At 33.0% G+C, this 22,605-nt stretch overlaps 1 protein-coding gene across 2 annotated transcripts in view; it reads right to left on the bottom strand.

Moving 5' to 3' along the window:
- The window catches only part of LOC123711953 (WASH complex subunit 1), a 40,980-nt gene that overhangs the window by 5,095 nt on the left and 13,280 nt on the right, over positions 1-22,605 (bottom strand). The window contains exon 4 of one of the 2 annotated variants that reach the window (XM_045664828.1): positions 8,810-8,933. In XM_045664828.1, coding sequence (XP_045520784.1) covers positions 8,810-8,933 — 124 coding nt within the window. The remainder of the gene's footprint in view (positions 1-8,809; positions 8,934-22,605) is intronic. The other variant, XM_045664829.1, reaches the window with a different exon arrangement.

The following is a 22,605-nucleotide window of genomic DNA, read 5'->3' as shown; positions in this document are numbered from 1 at the left end:
TAGAAACTGCTTAAGGTCAATGGCATACTGATAACATTATATGAAGAAATTGTAAATATAACAATTACCAGAACTAGCGGAAACACGAGGCGCGACCTCTGTTATCTAGTTCGGATATTATTATATTATAAAGTAATTGTTGTTTTAATAGATTCTCTGAAACATCACAATAATATATTTTTCTAACCGATATTATTCTTGAAAATAATGTTACTTCATTGAGACGTAAATATTAGTTTTATAGCGTAAAATTCACAGTTTACAACGGTCAAAAAACAATTTAATTTTAATGAAGATTCTCTAGAATAGTTTTACACAACGTTGGAAATACCTAAAAGGCAAATTAACTTTTATAGGAACTGGATGTTATTTCAATTTACTTAAAAATTAGCGCGCTCCGAACGTGACGACACACACGCATACCGAGATCAATTTTCAACAAACACTTCGATCGGTGCGATTGGTACAATGTCATTCCATGTAGGCAGAGATCTTCGCGGTTACGTGCCATTGGCGACGGGTAAATTGTACTATACGGGCTCAATCACTTAACAATGGTTAACAGGATAACGTTCAATTGGATAATTTTAGTTACCAACATTTGGGTGTGCTCTGGCTCTTTCTTTTTATCGCCATTTCACAACATTTACCGAGAAGCGGCATAAAGGCATTCTGCGTAGTGCAAAATGCGAATTCTTAAGGTGGTCATGATCATTCCAAGGATTCGTAACAAGTTTCGCGTACACTTGAACTTCGTTAATGGTCAATGGAATTGGGCTCTTCCCGTAACACGAATTCATCAAACATCGATTCAATAATTACGCATACGCAATCCGGTTTTGACGATAGACCGTCGCAATGTCAATTTTTTTTAAAGTTATTTATGTTGACGTAAAAAACGTAGTTTGAGACGATTGGTTGGGGTTTGTCTTGACAGGTGTCTAATCTAATTCTGACATCAACATAATTATCGCTACAAGTTTGGTTCCATAAAGTGTTACAGTTAAAAATATATTCATTTGTATTTCACTGATCAGATAAACCGAAAAAGCTCCACAGCATCACAAATACATGAACATAATTTAGCTTCTAAGGTATTTATGTACCTGGAACTGCCATATTCTAAGTTTAACTCGGACTACACAATAGAGCAAACATCTGCGTCTTTCGTAATAACCATTCAAATATTCTAACAATATCTTCTACTTAACAGAAGTCTCAAATATGAATTTAATATTGAATACTTGTATACTAAAATTGCAAGACTAATATTTGTAATCTACATAGATTTTTACATACAAAAATCGAAAATACCACCATATACTAGCATATATTAAACTCTTAAGCGTCCTAAGTTACTTAATTTTAGTTCTATAAAAACGTGTATTGGTACTTTCCAATATGACTAACCCTAATTGTTTCACTAATCAAGCCCCAGGACCGTGTAAGATTAGACATAGAATTTCTTTCATACAATTCTTGGGAATTCAGTACAACACAAAATTCGTCGTAGCAAAGTAGACCTCACGTTTTGCAGGTATATTTTTTATAAATTTGACATTATAAAGCTGGCAGTAAATGGGCAAGGGGCATTGTATGGAACAATGGTCATACGACACGGCTCCGACAAGTCCCTAGAACACATTCTTTACAATTCCGAATAATCGATCCATTTTACCATTCTCTAGGACTTGTTCCAGCATTCATTTCCTTTGTGCGCGCTGTTATTTGACGCCCCGACGTGTGCCTTGTTTTCTAGTGAACTGTATAAATATACAAAATACACTGGGTAAATACCCATACATAGAACGCGTTGTATTCAGACACACTGATTTAACGCTAAAAATCAGTTGACAAAGAATATCAAAGAAGTTCGATCGTGTATATTACGTATATTCCGTTCTAAGCTTAGAAATTAATCAAATTATCATTCAATAAGTATATCTTAGAAGAAAATAAAGACACATCCGTTTTATATCTTACAAAAATCATCCATAATTTTTAATAAAACATTTTTTTAGAGAATGATTAAGAATTTCCGATATGTAAACATTAACCATAGAGTAAAGAGCCGATAGCTCAGCATAGATAAGAATTTATTCAAACAACGGACGCATTCAGGGAAAAATCTATAAAAACAAAACACAAACATGTTTCCAAAAGACAAACAGCTACGAAGTAGGAATTCATATCTTTTGGTAAGGGACGAAAGTCGAAAATTGCGTAAACCTCGCGACCATTCCAGAGAAACGCAACAAAAGTGTGTATGCGTAGTGACATTGATTCTGTGTATTGTTTGTAATTAGTGATCGATGAAAAATTCTATGTAATGCATGAGCATATCTTATTCTGTTCCGTGTACTGAGCTATTTTTAATCATTATTAACTTATCTACGTCTATAAAAATGACTTCCAGTTCGTTGGTCTCCCTAAAACTCCATAATGGCTAGACCGCTTTGGCTAATAATCATTTTGAAATATTGATGGAAATTCAGGGAATGTTTAAATAAATTCGAATGATTTTATCATTGCATTTTATTCTCGATCCTATCCTAATCTTCTTCTAACTTCACGACTGAATTTTTTCTCTAAAATCGCAGCTACTTTTATCCGTAATATGCGGATAAAAGTAGCTGCGATTTTTGCAACGCTTAAAATGTATTAAATTTATAACCCTCATTAGTACATACATAGCAATTCATCATAACGTCATCTATAGAACGCTTTAAAATTTTTAAGGTTATATACGTTCGACTTAATGTCACCCGAGATCAAAGTCACATTTGGTAGTACGCCCCCGTATGATATGTCCGGTCCAACTGGGAGACAAGTTATGGCAATACTGTGACAAAACATAAATACTTCAGAGAAGCATCGCGCCTCAGGCACTCGCGGAATCCACCTTATGACAGACCGGTTTGAATTGATACGAACGAATTCCTTATGTCCTCAAAATATTTGAAAAGCAATACGCATTAATTATCTATAAAATATAGTATATAAGGATAAATTAAGTTATTATATACGACGGTATTACCTTCGACGTAGAGAAGGCCTACCCAAATTTCTTACATTTGTCTCTCATCTTTGCTACTATTTTCCAATCTTTCTCCGCTAACACATTTAATTCTTCTTCATAGGTTTCTCTGTCTATTTTCTTCTCACTGGGCCATTCTTCACAAACGCGGGAAATGTGACCGACTCACTTACTCTTTAACTTTTTTATGTAATTTATTACTAAGTTTTTTAATATATTATACTAGCTGCCCACGTAAACTCTGTTTTACCTTAATATAAGTGTTTTACTTAACCTTGTTTTTTTAGTAGTATAATATTAAATAAATAATAATAAATTAAATATTCGATGATGGTTACAAACCATTTGATATGCTATCCTATAAAGGCTGTTTGCTTTTCTAGAATAAAACCCTATGTACTAAATAAAACCAAATGTTTCCAATAATTCTCTTCATAAAAACCTTCGTCAGAGTTCAAGGGATAAGTGTAACTACAAACAAAATGAACAGAAACTTATTTTGCTATTATTTTTTATTAAAATAAACGAGGGCGGCAATTTGTGCAAAGTGTGTTATAAAGATAAAATAAATAAATCAATGGCGCTACAACCATTTTTAGGTATCGGCCTCTGATTCTGTATCTGTTTCATGATCATTTGTTAATCGAATAGGCAAGTAGGTGATCAGCCTTCTGTGCCTGACACACGCCGTCGACTTTATGGGTCTAAGGCAAGCCGGTTTCCTCACGATGTTTTCCTTCACCGTTCAAGCGAATGTTAAATGCGCACAAAGAAAATCCATTGGTGCACAGCCGGAGATCGAACCTACGACCTCCGGGATGAGCGTCGCACGTTGAAGCCACTAGGCCAACACTGCTCATATTGATGTGTTATAAAGATACTTAAGTATTGTATGACGCCAATTCTTTACCTTGAATAAAATAAATTGAAAAATGTACAACTTCGCGAGTTAACGTGGCGTCATACATTTGTGGAAATAATAATATTTATTTATTTATTAATACTTCGATTCACATAATATAAAAAAGTGAACATACCAGGCAACCACCATACAATATTATTAACTTTTAAGGAAGGTCAAGTGTATATATATTTATATATAAATATACACCTATTCTATATATATTATATATATCCTAGCTTGTTTATTCTACTGCATGAAACCGCAGGGATTTGTTTAATATACAATACAGCAGGAAGTCAATGAAACTTAGTCCAAAAATTCCTTGTTGGTCGGGTCGCGTACATATTGGCTGCTAACCAATGTACTCCTATTACTTTAATAAACCTTACTTGATAAGATCTTAGGAATTTAAGTACTGTATTGTAAGCTATATTACCAAGTACGCTAGGTAAGCAAAAGGAAGGCTCATGAATATCGACTCAGTTCTTAAACAAACCTCTGTTTTCTCTTTTTCTAATCTCTAATTAGAATCATTATTAAAGAGTATTGTAAATTCATGTGTCAGAGATGACTATACTATCATTAACCCGTACAGAATAACACTAAAGATACAACGCCTCATTGAATGCAATTGAAAACTCAAATCTTACACGGTCCAAGAGTAAGAATTTTGAATGCATATACTTAGTCTGGCCATAAATACGGTTACAATTGAAGATTAACAAAATTTGAATTTGGAATCTGTCATTTTTACATGATTGTTTATTGAGTTTTCTCATTTTGGCGCCAGTACATTATACAATATTTTCCGATATTAAAATGGAGTGTGGTGATAAAGAGAACCGAATTGCTGTGATTGCATTATACAAAGTAGGTGTGGAGCCAAATGAAATTTTTTAAACTCTCCATACGCTTGGTATTAGTAAAATGTTTGTGTTCTATCAATCTATATTGTGGCTATCAATAGGTACAACGAGACCTCCTCTGTTTGGGACAGAAAAAGATCTGGCCGTCCACGTAATGTTCCTACGAAAAAGGTGGTCAAAGCAGTAAGGGAAAGAATTCGAAGAAATCCTGGCCGAAAGCAAGAGATTTTATCTCGGGAGATGAAGATAACACCTGAACCAAATCGCGTATTTAAAAAGATAACTCAGGACTTGTAGCCTATAAGATACGTACTAGTCATTATATATAAAACACAACGAGGTCGTAGGTACGATCCTATGGACTTTCTATTTGAGCATTTAACATTTGCTTGTACATAAGAAAACATCGTAAGGAAACCGGCATGTCTCAAATCCAAAAATCAAGGACGTGTGTCAGACAGAAGCTCACCTACTTCTCAATGATATAAAAATGATCAAAAAACGGATGCCATCTGAGACCAAGACCCATGTAGGGTTCTAGCGCCGCTGGATTATTATTAGCTTTAGACAGAGAATTCTATATTGACATATAACACTAGATAAGGAAAACAAATCTATAAGCCAATTAATATTGTACTCTACAATATATTTTAAAGATCTTCTCTTAAACAAATCTACAGACATTATTCAACGTTTATAAATGTTAAATTCATTAGAATATGTTTTTTTTTATAAGGGTGGCAAACCTGCCCAATCGCACCTATGGACACCTATTTTAGTGGGTGACTGGTTTTAATCATTTTATATCCAAAGGAAAGCTTCTACAACATTGAGATAAACTTTCTCAAAATTTCAATTAATTAATCTTGTTCATTAAATTTGTTTAAGACTGTGTGCAAACTTTAAAATGTAGGTACGAGGCCCGTTGTATTAAAATTACGAAGTTATTTAAGTATTGTAAATATATAAATTCTACATAGAAAATTGTATCAAAGCCTTTATTCAAGCGTTAACTATGTAAATGCGTTTATATAACTAGATAATAGTACGAAATACGAAGAAAGTATAATGGAGAAAATTGAGGAAGACAAATCCGGATATATCTATAATTTATTCATGCACGTGGAATCTCACAGACAATGATACGATTATCGGATTCACATAATACTGTACCCAGAACTGGAGTAGCCTCTGGTACAATTATGTCGCTTCGACGAAACATGCGCTGATCGTAATAATTATTTGTAATCTAACAGAAATAGATTAATCTTTTTATGAACGGTGAAGAGGCGCCGGCGCCGGATACAAAAAACACCCAGGTGGTTTTCCTCTTTCAATATTCGGAAACATTAGTTGATTATTAGATTCAGATTTAACCACGCTTTAGCCGAATTAATTATAAAATATACAAATTATAGATAAAGAAAAACAACCCGCTCGTAGATTCCAATAACGTAATCAAAATTCTATTCATATTCATATTCATATATTTATATTACTATTAAATCATTGTATATAATTGTTTCTGATACGAATTTGAAATATTAAATACTTACTTTGAGAACGTTATAAATAATTCTTTCGGTTTAACCTTAGCATACCGTTTTTTAATTTCTTTTTCTTAATAGGGTTTGGCGGACTGCTTGTTAGCCATAAGCCCGAATGCATCGGATTACTTGTTGTTATTTATAATGTAACGAAGTTTTAATAAATAAATATCGAAAACTACTAGAAAAACCATTGCATTGTGGAATTAAAAAAAAGTGAGACAACTAATGATCGAATAACCTCTCGTCTTTAACAAAGCGGCGCCAGGAGGATTTCTTCCGAGAACGGCAAGTTTCCGAAGCATTTTCACAACAAACACGTCTTAGTAAATAGTAAACATCTTGTTTTCTAACAACTCTATTAAGTAATTAATTAATGTTTAAAATAAGACATAATGTAAACAAAGTTTTCCTCAATTTAACTCTCAATTTCAATCTCAATTCGTAAAGCTTAAAAGCTCTCAATTAAACCCTCAAAGTGTAGAACAGCATTATGTTATTTACCTACTAAATTGATATGTAATTAACAGACAGTTCCAAATTCCGTCGACACAAACCAACATAGGCTTTGGGGCATCTCTCATTAGAAATCTTCGCGAATACAACAGAGAAAAAACTACATATCCAGAGCTTGATATACTTGGTAGTTGGCTGTATTTAAAAAAAAAGCATTGTTAAGTGCCTATTTGATACCTAATATAAATTATTAAAAAAAATCTGTTAGTGATTTTTTATTATTTTTATTTGTTTGTAGCATGTATTTCTAGCATAACTGTCATGTATTTTAACATATCCTGTAGATAAAGCATGTATATGATGCCCACATCAAGATCTGGTGAGCTTTAACAAATAAATAATTAAAATGTTTAACATAATTAAATTCGGGCAATCAAAATTTATAATTAAAATCATCACAGAAACCTTAATAAGGTTATATGCCCAAATAATTTATTTTCAACGAATTCATACTATTTATATCAATTAACGTTAATCATCAATTATATACGGAAAACCACTGTTCAGATAACATGCATAACAAATTGAAGCTTAAACAGTATAACAATAACAAAGCACATAATACGTGTGTAACACTGAAAATATTAAGAACGAGCCAGTTAAAAATATTGCTAATGAAAACTTTTTTTGAATTTCAGTTTTAGAACTATTTAGCATTTCTTACGATTAGCATTTCTTAATGAAGCCCCATCTCGTGCCACTATTTACAATTGGTTTAACGAGTTTAAGCGTGGACGTAGCAATCTCAATGATGATCCGCGTGAGGGACGTCCTTTAACAGCGACTACTGATGATAACATCAGTGCTGAGCGACACATGATAGAGGAAGATAAGAGAGTGTCCTATCAGCAGATACGGGCAAGCCTAGGTACTGGTATGAGTCAAGTTCAAAAAATATTACACGAACATTTAGGCGTCAGGAAGCTTTGTACCAGATGGATTCCCCATACTTTAACCGACGACCAGAAACACCTTCGCATGGACTGCTGAATATTTGACTACGGCAGGTGTCGAGATAATGAGTTAAGCGCCATACAGTCCTGAACTGGCGCCCTGTGACTTTCATATATACCCCAGAACTAAATTCGAGGTATTCGCTTTACGAGCCCTGAAGATGCGGTAAAAGCGCACGAAAATGACATAGAAGAGACCCTCACTAAGAGACTAAGGATGAGTGGGCCCACTGCTTTTCTCAGTGGTTTCATCGAATGCGACGACGTGTAGAGAGGAATGGAGATTACTTCGAAAAACAATAAAAGTATTGGCAACTTTCTACATTATGCCGTTTTTTCATTTTCCAAACATTTCCAGTGTTACCTAGGTTCATAATCTTCATAATCTTATTTCTATTTGAATTTGATAAATAGTATTATTCTAGAACATGTAAAGTTTTAATTAAATATAGGTGTAAGCAAGTATGGAGGCGCTCCAAATATAATCATCATTACACAGATAGACATTACGACATATATTTCGGTATAGTAAAGTGAAATCGGTTTCCTCGAGATGCTTTCCTTCAAAGAGCCTTCGGGAGATCCCACCGACTAAAAACGACTCAGCCCTACACACCTTAAGATGGCCGCTCGGAGTTCACTAGGCATTCTTCCCAAGGGACCCGGGCTTATATCCGACATAGAGCTCAATCACGACCTGCATTTCCGGGCCAATTAAGACCGAGACCCCAGAACTGAACCACCTGACTTTCTACGGTCAAAACCAGTCCTCTCCCTCAATCGCTAAACAGCATCTTTTTGCAGACATGCTCACAGAAAGAGACCACTGCACTCTAGGCCTCCACATTTCCTAGCATAGCCACGATGAAGCCAACACTGCTTTATTTTTAAAACAGTTTTATAAAATCTACTTACTAAATAACTGTATATATTCATCTCAACGTAAGTTAAAATTAAATTTGTTCGAATCCATTTAAAGGACGTACCTTTTCCGATATGTTATCTGCAGCTTTCAGCTTGGCTCTGCCCGCACCTCCTGCCTGGCGAATAGCCGCCATGAGGTTAGCATGGGCGTCACCTCCTGAAGGTGGAGCTGGGATCTCCTCCCTGCTGGACAATAAAAGATTTACGTTAACTTTTGAATAACTGGAACCAAAATATGTTCATATGAAAACGAGAATGATAAAATTTTCGCTTACCATTTCTTTCACATGATTGATTAATTGATAAACAATTTTGTTTATTCAATTTTCGTAATTTAAACCAAATGTTGAGAAAGTTGTTTTACTGGCTATTTTCCCCTTCACTTATCCGACTTCATCGGTTTGTTTAAAAGCAATTCTTAGAAAAATTAATCTCTTACACCCGTATGAGGCAGGTACGAAATTATTATGTAGGAGTTCGCGATCAATATTCAATGGAGTCAAGGTCACACGGCTATAATGTGTTCGTTAAAAAAATAAGCTAATGTTGCTCTACGAGCTGTCCACGCGAAAATAAAGCTAAACAAATGCAAAGATTACCAGCAACCCTACTCTGTAATTTCTGTAACAATCCCGATGTTTTTGTATGCAATTTCGCTGTACTTTTGATCGAATATAAAAAGTAAAGATCGCTGTCCTATTGGATCAACTTCTTTTTCAATTACCGTCGAAAATATACATATAATTAACACCACCGTATGGTTCAGACAACAGTGACAATCACAGCAAAAGCTAGAAGCAGAACACAATTTAAAGACAGGCCTAAACCTACTAGGACAAGAATCACTCAAGAATATTTTTCCAACACACTGAAAAATTTAGGAATATTAAAGAATAATATTATATAATAATACAGCGAGTTAAAACCAGTGTCGAAAAGACACCTGGCCGCGCCTGGCCCACGACAGACACAAGTGGATCCGGATGGAGGAGGCCTATATCCCACGGGGGACAAACCAAAACCTGACAATGCAAGCAAATGATGTTCCTAAATGGTACATTGTATTTTACCTGCGGTTATTTTTTTAGTATCCCTATAAATGAAACTTCAATGTTCATAATTAAGTTTTGAAATAAAAGGAGAAAGAATAACGAATAAGGTTTAGGTTCAGCAAATTTTGTATACTGACTTCATAACCCCGAGGAATACATTTCGACGCTTTTAGGATTATAGACAAGGTTGTTTAAACAATAATATTACACATTGAAAGCCCAATGTCGAATCACTCTTCTACAGATTATATAAATAATAAAAAAAATGCCCGTATTCGAATAGGTACCTACTACAATTTTATGTTAAAACTAAAATTATGACTTCAATATATTAGACGCGAGCAGTGTTGGCGTAGTGGCTTCAGCGTGCGACTCTAATCCCGGAAGTTTGTAGATTCGATCCCCGGCTTTCTGTGCTTCTGCACACATAGACAGAAAGTCTATGTGCGCATTTAACAATCGCCCCAATGATGTTATGTATCATTTAATTTTTTTTAAACTTTACGTGACGATGGATTAAAAATTAGTCACCATTTCTCCGTCCACATCATTACAATAATATTATAACACTTTAGTAAAAAGAACGAATAAATCAAAGATAAAGAGAAAATAAACGATAATAATTGATTAACAATGGTGATAGGTACAAAGTTCGACATCAGAAAAATGTTTGTAATATATATTATAAATGAACAACCCTGCTAAACCTAGACGTGACCTTTAATTGATGGATGACAGCGCATTCGTCAACTTTTTTTATTGCAACGAAACATACCTAGAAATACTGAGTGTTTGCTTTAACCGTTCGTAGGCACATCGATTTGTAATACGATTGGTTTTTTATTTACATACAAATATATTTTACACTAAACTGACTAGATCATTAAGGCACACGAACTTCAGGGCCTGTTATTATTTGTGTTATTGTATTATGAACAGATATAGATAATCTAAATGGGTTACCTTATGGTTTAATTTATTTACACTGGCTTGCCAACGCTCAGCCTACTCATACATAAGAAAAAGGAAGATAAAACAAATACATCGATTCATTAATTATAAAAAACTAAAGAAAGTCGATTGACAAGAAAAATGGGAAGTAACTAAAATTAAAATAAGTGTAAATTGCTTCTATTTCTAGTGTTCTGCGTCTTAAAAACATTATTTATATTGCCGGCCGCAAGATCCCGTTGTTAATCATTTACGTTGTACCAATTTAAAAACGCTCGGTCATGGTCTTTTTAGGTCGATGTCTCCAGCCACTGACCAATTACAACAACTGAAAAGTATACTCACACACCGGACAGTCCGCACAAATAACAATGGAAAGTGACAACCTCATGGTTTGAGCCTTTTTCAATGTTTACCCGCAAATCTCTAACTCCTTAAAATTAGGAGGGTACTTTTAAAAATATTTTTAGGGCTACTTAGGTTGCGAGTTCTAGTCTATTTATTAGGTATAAAAACTATCACTCACTGTTAATATTTTTTTGAGTTACTTGTATTTTCATTTTAACGCTTTAGTTTCTATACATACAAGGAAGTCATTTGTATTTGGGTGTGGCCCTTCAGTCACCAATTTTAAATCACTAAGAAATTCTTGTGTGTATTTGTAATTTATCTATAATGTTTGAGCAAAAATTTAAAAAAAAATACAATATAATTGCGAGGTTAGAACGTCAATCCCTATGTCAAGTCGGGTCAAATCATTTATTTCAAAGAGCCATTTTTGAAAGTCAAAATATTTTTATTTCATTACTCTCGTTGCCGCTTCCAAAAGGTAGTTTCATATGGAAACCATACTTACTCTTTTAAAATAGTTGTTACAATATTTAATATACATTGGTTCGATAATTATATGTGGAGACCATAACAACAAAAAAACTCCTATACTAAAGTAAATAGGCGCATGTTGTTATAAAAACAATAAAACTAAGAAAACCATGCAAATACACATGGCAGCTTGCATATCGATCTGCCGGCCAATTACAAGCTCCGGCACCTATGCTTTATACAGAGTCACGTAACAGAATAAATTGTACCACCGTTAACATTGAACGTTCCTACTAACTTATTGCTTCAAGAGGCAAAAGGGAAAATACTTCTGAGACAAGTTTTAGAGGACTGAACAATGCTAAGCAGACAAAAAGTAAATACGTGCACAGATTGCGTTTATAAACTTTTCTTTAAGAATATTGGAGTAAAAATACGTTTCTAACGCAGAATTGTTAATAATAAAAATAAATCTTCTTATGCTTTCTAATCTTCTAGAATTAAAAGTACGTGCAATTTCATTCCTCATCAGATAAATGTTAGGGAAAACAAATTCTGAAAACTGTTATTAATACTAATGTAAACACAAAACTAAGGTGCATTTACTGCTCATCTGCCGTTAAATGTACAAAAGCGCTAAACTCATTTGTCCAAGCCCCATTTGGCTGCAGACCGTCACTTGTGAGTACACAATCTAATTACGAATGTCTGAACCGCGTCTAAGGATCTAAAATATCTCATGGCAAATTGCCAGGCGGGCGCTCAATAAGTAGGCGCCTTGATTACGAGTGGATTTGCCAAAATACTAATAGCAATTATATAGTACTACAGAAGCATACATCTAATGTACAAATTTCCCTCTTTGTTCTAATTAGTGGACACTAAAATATGAAGAGGAAGAATAAAATGTCTTTTGGAAGCCTAGAATACTAAATACGAAAGCAATAAGGCGGACCGTATTTACTATGAAAACTTTCATTATTGGCACGGAAATATATATATATACGTGCCATTAAATCCCACCGAGAAATAAATTGTCTGAAACCTTATAATTATCATGTTCTGATCAATCGAAAATAAAATTACACTTGGGAAAAGTAAAATTACATCGCAAGAAATCCTACATTCTATAATTTGTATAATCAAAAGGAATCCAATCAAAAACTTAAGATTGAAATGGGTGACAACTTCTAAAAACGTACTGTCAGATTTGATGTATCTCGTTTCGTAAGTTAAGATTCTCTTCAAAATTATGTTTTCTGGTTTAAAAATACATTCTAAAAATTTTACTTAGAACGACGAACGAGTTCTATAAAAGCCTTTGAGAATTTAATTCTAAAATTAAATTATATTATGGAAGGTACAGGAAACTTACTAAAATAGAATTGAAAATTGATAGAATTTTATCAATATATGGTTGGGGGGGGGGGGTAACTGCGAAACAGCCATAAAAGAGTGATCGTGAAGAGTGACATTGGACACCCATGTAATTTGGGTTGGAGGTGGTATTAGTATGCTTTTTGTTTTTAATAGTTCAAGGTCATAAGTAGAAGCCGATTAAACTAACTTTGCCGACGTTCTCGCCACCTTTACAAAATATTTCTTATTATTACTTCACATAAAATCTGTGATATGCAATAATTCAGAAATTTAATATATAAAACCAAGAATATTAAACGATTTTATAAGCGTAATAAGAAGAGATAAACATAGACTAGAATATATAGATTTAAAGATAGCCTCTTCTATATGATTTCACTGTCAATGTGAAATTAAAAATAGAAATCTCATAGCTTACAACTCTCCACAACTTCCTGGAAAGATCGACAAGCATAGTCGAAACAGAAATAGTAATGGTAGAAAATAAGCTTGCATTTCCTTAATTTAATGAATGAATGGTGGGGATGGAAGCGTTGCATATTTTCCTGTTCTGTACTAGAATATATTAAAATGTTTTTACTATTGGTTTCTTCAATGCTTATCTTATACAGAGAAAACGTCTGTGAAGTATACATTGAACTTGATTGATTAAAAAATATCTCTAAACATCTACTTAGATAATATCAGACTTTTAAATTGTAATCAGATAAACGGCTCAACCGATTACAGTAATCTACCTATGAGTGTAGGTATGTCTACGACTCCATACGACGGGTTACCTCCCTAACATCTTTTAAAATTGCATTGTCTTTGGTTGACATAGCTTTTACACATTGAAAGAAAACAATTTTTTACCCGGATTCAAGCTATTTGTATTATTATAAACTTATAATTATTTACATAATTTTAAATTTAAATTTTCCGACGTTTCGCGTGCTTTACAGCGTGCGTGGTCACGGTGACAAATTTCTTAAACTTTAAAATTATGTAAATAATTATAAGTTTATAATAATACAAAACAGCTTTAATCCGGTTAAAAATTGTTTTCTTTCAATCTTTTAAAAATATTCTAAATAAACATTTCTTAACAATATCCTACCTGCTCAATCGTAACTTTTATAATTCTTGTATTTCTTATTCCTTTGTATTGCATTGTAATTCATGAATCCGTGAGCTTTAGCTTTTAGTTTTATTTGTATTATTTAAGATTACATTAGGTAATTCTATAATTTTTCGTTACGTGTATTTTTGTTTTTGTTGGTATTTTGATGTTTCGTGATCATTTGTCAATCTAATAGGCAAGTAGGTGATCAGCCTTCGGTGCCTGACACACCCCGTCGGCTTATAACCGGTTTTTCAAGATGTTTTCCTGCGAAGGTTAAATAGAACTGCATATATATAAACGCATAGACAGAAAATCCAGTGGTGCACAGCCGGGAAAGGATCCTACGACGTCTAGGACGAGAGTCGTTCGTTGAAGCCCCTAGAACAACTCTGCTCTAATAAATAATAAATAAAAAAAACCATTCTTAAAATACTTTAGTATTTCTACCAAGAGCGGATTAACGATAAAATTACGTCACTGATATTTCTCAGTCGTAACGCGTCACGACTACAATTCTATGAAACGGTGTATTAGTGTATACCACTAATTACGATACATTGAACGCTTAATTAAATATACTACATATAGGTACTATGGATGCTTTTTGCGCTGATAAAGGGGTAATCAAGGTTCTAAATAAAAAAGGTAAATATAAAAGTGATATCGTAATTGTATGACCGTTATAATCGTCGTATCGCTCTGGAAGGCCACTATTGAATAATAAAATCAAATTGTATCAAAGAAAAAATATTTTCAGTCCATCTTAACAGCCTTATTGTTCTCACTATGATGCGTGCTATTTCGCTATGCCTATTGTTGAGGCTAAACGTTTGTCTAAAAAGAAACCGGTTTAGTCCACTGTCATAACGTCCAGGAACTTTTTCTATCTATTATTTACAATAATAGGCGGAGCCGGGATGCTATTGCTTGCGAGATCCGTCCTATCGTTCTTAATTTATTACGTTTCATGTGGAGGAAAAGATATAGCGATTAAAATATAGTAATGCAGACTTTGGGGCCGTAAGCACTATAGGGTCAGGGGGGAGGGTCTTTTGTTTTCAATTTGGTGATTACGTCAACCGTAATTATTTACTTTTTTACACGTTGCCAATGCTTGAAAACGAAATGGAATTCGAGCATTTCCACAAAGTATTACGTTTATGTACTATTATTTTGAGAGCCTTGCTTACTTTTTCTGACAAATGGAGGGGGGGGAGATAAATTGCATTAAATCTATTTACGTATTACTTGAGCGACCCTTTTCTTCTCGATAGTTTCACGCCCTTGAGAAGCCAATATAATTGGACCCTACATAGACATTTTTATACGTGTTTCTGTGTCCAATCTGGTACGATAAATGCGCGCAATATTTGTATGGTGTTTACATAAGCGCAACACAAAGCGATATCTGATAAACGTTTTCCTTATAGATCACACCGGAAGCCTGCTGTTAAATGATACCACCGCCCATGGACACTCAATCCCAGAGGGCTCGCGAGTGAGTTGCCGGCCTTTAAAAATTGGTACGCTCTACGCTTCTTGTAGGAGCCTTAGTCGAATTGGTTCGGAAATACTTCAGTGGACAGCTGGTTCCACATTGAGGTGGTACGAAATGCTTTCCAAAGTCAATGACATTATTATATTGTTATTTGTTTTAAAAACTTATGCTAAGACAGAAATATCTTCGAACAAATATCATTAAAATTATTAAATGTAACTTTTGTTAATAAATTTTGCATAATATCTCTTGAACGAGAACCATATGATTCATAACATCATTCATTAATCAACCAGGTTCTAATCTTGAAACACTACCGACAATTATACTCGGAAAATTTTAAAAATAAACGAATTAAATTTTATTATAAAGTTCGTAGATTTACACCTACATAGAAATAGATACATAAAAACTAATTGGCTTCATATGACGCGCTAAAACTCGGGAATGGCTGGACCGATTTGGTTTATTATGATCTTGAAATATTTGTGGAGGTTCAGGGAAAGTTTAAACTGCGGGAAATATAAATACTAACCAAAGAAGCATACTAAAACCGATCATTGAAATTTCCAACTGTTCCCAGGTAGGAAATGTTCGAGGTATTTTGTCTTTGTCAAAATAAAAAAATGTCACTTAGTCGTTATATACAAAATGTCTTTAGAAATTTGTGTTACATAGATATCGTAAGAGGTCCGATCTATTTGGTCAGTTTTAAAAATATTGTAAAGTTTTCACACAAATATATGCAGGTAATACGAATTTCACCAGGTCATCTAGTATACAATAAAAGTTGTTATGTGAGTTTCTGGATATCTTTATACTTATATTATAAAGGGGAAAAAAATATGTCTATAATGAATAAACTCAATCGGATTATTTCAAATTCATTCGCAATTAGAATGTTTCTCGTACATTATCCCGGGGTAACATAGGTTTTAATTTGGAAAATAAACATCGGCACGTGATCGGAACAAGCTGCTAATAAATAAGTGTAATTAGAAATCATATTTAACAGAACGTTTGGCAACGGAATTTATTCAGTTACATATTGCGTCTTTACCCTTTTGTACATTGCATAATTGCCTAGCGGTAAGCCTTATTAAGTCAATACAGGCGAACTCGGAAGTAATGATTAAATTCGTCTTCAAGAAGTACGAAAATCGGTTGCCAAGAGCAGTGTTTCCCAACGTGGGGACCACACCCCACAGGGTGGCAATTTGATTGTTAACAAAAGTTGAGGGTATTTTAAATTCCATATAATTTTATAAAATTTAATTTCAGTTTTTCATTGTTTGAAAATTTACTTACTGAATTTCGTTAATAATTTCCTAGTAATATCTTTCTCAAACCTATAATTTTAATTACTTAAGTGAACAATTCATTTTTTTAATATTAAAAATATGTATGTTACATACGTAATTTTAGAAAGGCTAAGGGAGATAAAAGATTGAGTTACACTTGTCTAGAGATTGCTGTACCAGCATGTGCTGCTACAGAAAGGTGTACTTTACTTATTACTATATAATTTGTTTGCAAAACTATGCTAGTTTTTAGACTAGTTACTATGCTATAATTCTTAGTAAATACAAAAATCATATTAACATTATTATATATTGGCAGATAAAAGAGCCCTAAGGACCCTGCTGAAACAGCGGACAACAATAACCCGAGCGATGATTGTTTTAGTTGGCAAAGACCTGAAAATTCTTATTTATATTCACGGATCTATTGTTATTCCTATATCTTTTATATGGGTACTATACCCAGAAGAGTAAAGAAGTGTACTCGGAAATCAGTACTGTTGCACGGAAGCACTTCCAGTACATAATAGTCTTGCACTTCAAATAGATAAGTCGGACTTTTGTTTCATAAAATATGAAAAACTTACAATTCAATCGTAAATTTCGCTTTAAGACTAGAAGTTTTTACCTTCGGCATAAGAACATTTACAATGAAATTTGTTGCTGAACTATTACTACTGCAGCTCCTATTTATACAACATTACTATTCGTTGGTTTAATCTCAAAGCTGTAAACACTTGAGTCAAGGTACCGTTTGTGGAAGTATTTTCGCAGAGACTTAGTGGAATTTACAAACACAAGACAATGCTCTTGATGTTGGATTGCTAGAACATTTTGCTGATCTCAAATTAGTTCAAAGAATTAAATACAGAGCTATATAACTAATATTAAATGTTCATTCGAATTAAATATAAAACAAAATCCTGTCCTAGGAATATTTGTAATAAATCAACTGTTAGCATTACAAAATAGTACTACAATCAAAACCGTTTATGACAACATCGTTTAGAACAACATACCGGTTGTATTTACAAAAATCAGTCCCGGCTGAATTCTATTGTATTGGATACTTATTAGCAACGTCTTCAGCTGTTACTACTATCAGTTTTACGACCAAATATGATGTCCCTTCGATGTCGTTATAACAGATTTTGTCTGTATATTTTTATTACAAAAAGCTCGCCGTGTTTTTCGAATTTCGAATACTGAAATTGGATCGGTACAATTTGTTGTTAAATGGTTAGCTGACAGACATGTTGGAATTTTCATTTTAGCATCTAATGACCGACTTTGATACATAGAAATATGAAACACATTGAAACGCTATACTTATTACTTGTATAATTCTTGTGGGAACTAAGGAGCCATAGACATAAGTAAAAGTCATAGCATATAAAATAACTCAAACTTTGAGTGCGTTATTTTATATGCTATAACTTGATTCACATAGGGAACCAAGTATACTTATGAAAGTCAACAGAAAAGATGTTAAATTTATTCTAAATACAAGTTCACCTATCAAGGGCGTATAGCAGGAAAGAAACAATTCGCTACTCTTTTTAACTGCCAAGTTTTGATACTTACAAATTGTTTGAACTGGAGCAAATCCATCCCAACGATTAGGATCATCTAAATAATCGTCAAATTTATAAAAAGCTTTATTAATTAATTTCGTTTAACGAGAGTTTTGAATTCATTCAGTGATAATTCTAATATAGCTTGGGAGTTTGTTGTAAAAACGAATACAATTTCGATATCAGGAGCGGATTATCTTCTAGAGCCCGGTTGGACGTACACTCAAATTAGTTCTGTTTCGAGTATTATACTGCTGAAAGTCACCACTCGGTTTAAAATCGTTTATATTTTGTTGTACATAAAACAAGGCTTTAAGAATATATTGACCAGATAGTGTCAGAATATTTAATTACTTCAACTTAGACAATGCTCAAAGAGGTTTTGTTCGACGAATCTAAAAATTCAATTGATTAGTACATTAAAGTTGCATCCATTTATTTAGAAGACCAGACCAAAGCGAACCTAATAATGAAAAGGTTAAAATATATTTTTAAATAAAACACAAACCACACAATCGATTCGGAGAACCATAAAGTCGACATTAACACAAAATATTATCCGGTTTATTCAACGAATTCAATACTTTCGTATGAATTTTGTAAGTTGAAAAATGTATATTATGTAATTTATTAAGGACAACAACAAACTTAATCTTTCTCAATGATATATAATGCCCATTAAGGCATATTCAATACTGGCCAATTCCAATGGTTTATCATTATAAATTTGTACGCTACTTAAGATCACTTTACAGAAAAAACTTTCAAGATTAAATCCCGTTTATATATATCCGTTAAAAAAGTTTTATAATTAATTTATTATTTATTTCATATATTAAGAATATCCATTGCGCAAAATCACCTGCATCATGAGCTTACACCTTCACGTACTGTCACTTTTACACCATCAGACAACACCGCCGAATTAGGTATTACTTAGTTATCATATTTTTTATTGTTTTTTTCCCTTTTATAAATGTTTCAATCTTTTTGTAAATATCATGTAATATCTTTGGCTATATTTTTAGTGTAATTGTTTGTTTTTATATATCATTCTTGTTAGATGTAGCTACGATTACGAAATAAATAAATAAAAGACTATATAAGTTTAAATATACTCTTATATCCCATCTCATAACTCCTCCTTTCTTGGGGATTCCTTTGAGGTCTCTGCAGTTGGCTATGGAATTCACTTCCCGTCCCTATTCGCTTAACTCCTTCTCTATCTTCCTTTAAATTTCTTCTGTACAAACATTACCTGTCCACATCGTATCCCTAACATTCTTACTAACTACTAATTGACGTGAGGCTTTTCTTAAATTATCGTGATTTATGTGTCTTTTTACTTTTTATTTTTAATGTATCATCTTTTTAGTTTAGTTTTTTTTTTGTTCCTGTTTAGTTTTGTCTTAGTAACTGCGTATAACATGTATTTCTGCACTTCTTGCCTATCTTATGTAATTTAATTTTTTTTTCTGTACTCACAGTGGTAGCCTGGAAGAGATCGCTCGAAAGGGATAAGGCCGCAAGTTGCACTCCTTTTGATTTAATTATGTTTATTTTTTTTTATATTGTAATGTAACGAAGTGTTAGTAAATAATAATATATTACGTAGTAGTAAAATATATGTTATATATACTACAGACGAGTTCACTCCTTCACGTTAGGTTATGAATCAAAAGCCATAATTTTGTATACCTAACGCTTACTAAAAAATATTAATTTAGGCGTAGATAAGGTTGTCAAATGCTTGTATTCAATTTTTGTACAGAAATGTACCACTAAATCCTCTCTGTATACTATCAAACAATACTACAGAACTAGGGCTTGATTTTTAAATTACGTTGATTTATAAAATCTTATTCAAATATAAAAAAATAATATAATATACCGAAGAACTCATTCATTTTTGGTACATTATACCACAGTACAGTGTTGGCCTTGCGCCTGCAGCGTTTAGCTATCACCCCTTGAGGTCGACGGTATGATCCCCGGCCGCACCAATGGACTTTCTTGCTATGTGCGCATTTAACATTCGCTCGAACGGTGAAGGAAATCTTCGTAAGGAACCGGCTAGATTTAGACCCAAAAAGTCGACAGCGTGTGTCAGGCACCGAAGGGTCAGGATCACCTACTTGCCTTTTATGTTGACAAATGACCATGATTAAGCAACAGAAATCTGGGGCCCAGGTTTAAAAAGTTTGTAGTGATTTATTTATTTTATAAATCTAGCACTCCCATCCAATTAACTCACGCTAAAAGCCAGTATTTAAAGGTATTTAATATAAAATTATAAAGGTATTCAAAATTAAAGATAAAATTTACAGAATATTATAACTTAGAAATTCTTACAGTCGAAGATGAAACGTCGTTATCTAATTAATTCAATACCTTTTACCAACAAATATCAAAGAATCCTCAGGAGTGAAGCCTTGCTATTATATTTGCTAATTATATGAAGCCTCAAAAAACAAAATCAAATTTCGTTACTGCGAGATAAATTTTTATACTTCTAATATTCTATATGAACCATTGAGTTGTTTTAGAAAAAGAAAAAATAAAAAAAACATTTCATCAAACAACGGTGTTTTATGAATTTCGTCCTAAATAGCATTTGTATTTTCACATATGCTGAAATTTGTCAAAGGGATTCAACCTGACAGACATCAATAAAAAAAATATACAAATATAAACTCAATCTGAAATTCAAAATAACTTAATTCATATAGGTAAACAAGTCCACTTATGAACGTCAGAATCAGTTAAATCAGAAAATCAGTTAAATTAATTGTAAATTTACATTTACTACCAGTTCGCAAGTCAAGGGCGCAGAGCGGGCAAGAAGAACAGGCAAGAAACTTTCCGCCACTCTTTTTGATCGCTAAGTTTTAAGTTAAATCACTAAGTTATAAAAAAAATCTGCATATACTTTTTCCAGCTGTTCTCAAGTGAATGACACGCGTTAATAAACAGTTATATTCTTAGACAACATACCAACTTCCATTTATTTATTAGAAATTGGTGGGGTTCTGCGATATCCACGAATTTCTGGAAGGTCGACGTATATGTATATAAGGGAAAGGTTAGTTTTTCCTTATAAACTGAAAGGCATTTATATACCTTATATACTTAAGACACAAACGACGGGACAAGGAAGATGTACACTCTTCGTTCGATCATGTGTGGATTGAAATACTTTTTAAATTTAATATTGAATTTCACCCTATTTTGTTATATAAATGTTGAGCATTAAAAAAACGTTTTCACAATTGCCACGCAAACAAACTTAATAATAGCTTGTATCTATTTCTAATGCCATCCGCATTCAAAGTAGGTCAGTGCCTTTCAATTTTAGAGAAGTCCCGAAGCTTTTATTGTTGAAACTGTTCCAGAAAATAAAAGAAAAATAAAGAGTTCCCGGAATCACCGAGTTACGATGTGATTTAGCATTTGTTTGACAAAATGAAAAACTAATTGCGTCTGACGATAGAAGAACACAAATGAAAGTATTTCGGATTTTTACTAACCAAGTATTTATCTATGTATTTGAATATATATAAATTGTTATTAAGCAATCTCGTGCTTAAACATTGCATTAGCAGGAAAGTGTCATATAGAGTCAAAAATAATTAATTGCGGGTACATTTATCAGTAAAACCTACTTACGAATGTTGCAATATAAAAAATGCACAATAATTTATGTAAATATAAACTTTTTTATGCGTTAGTAATATCCGAACATCGAATTATCACAAAAACTAATAATATAAAATAGATAATAATCACAAAGCTGTTGACTATGCATTTGTGAAAGCAATAATTTATAAACTTAATTTCCTCTAAAGCAGTATTTCCCTACGAGGAAGCCACGCTCCACATGGATGCCCCCAAAGATTATATTGTTAAGGGGGCTATTCGATAATTTTTGATATTATTTAAAGAGGTAAAATATAACAGGTATCAACTATCATTTATATTACTTTAACTTATCGTTAAAACAGTTACGTATATTGAATAGGAAAGCTACATAATAAATTTAGTAAAGCTAACGTAAAGGACAAAGGTTGGCACAAACTGCTTAACCCCATATTAACTATAACTACAAAAATCAACTTATTAAAGTCTCTTCAAATAATTTATTGTACTTATTTGAAAGAACTTATCATTATTTTATA

This window comes from Pieris brassicae, chromosome 7 (genome assembly GCF_905147105.1).
Source record: "Pieris brassicae chromosome 7, ilPieBrab1.1, whole genome shotgun sequence".
Lineage (NCBI taxonomy): Eukaryota > Metazoa > Arthropoda > Insecta > Lepidoptera > Pieridae > Pieris > Pieris brassicae.
This window is presented reverse-complemented; position numbering and strand designations above follow the sequence as displayed.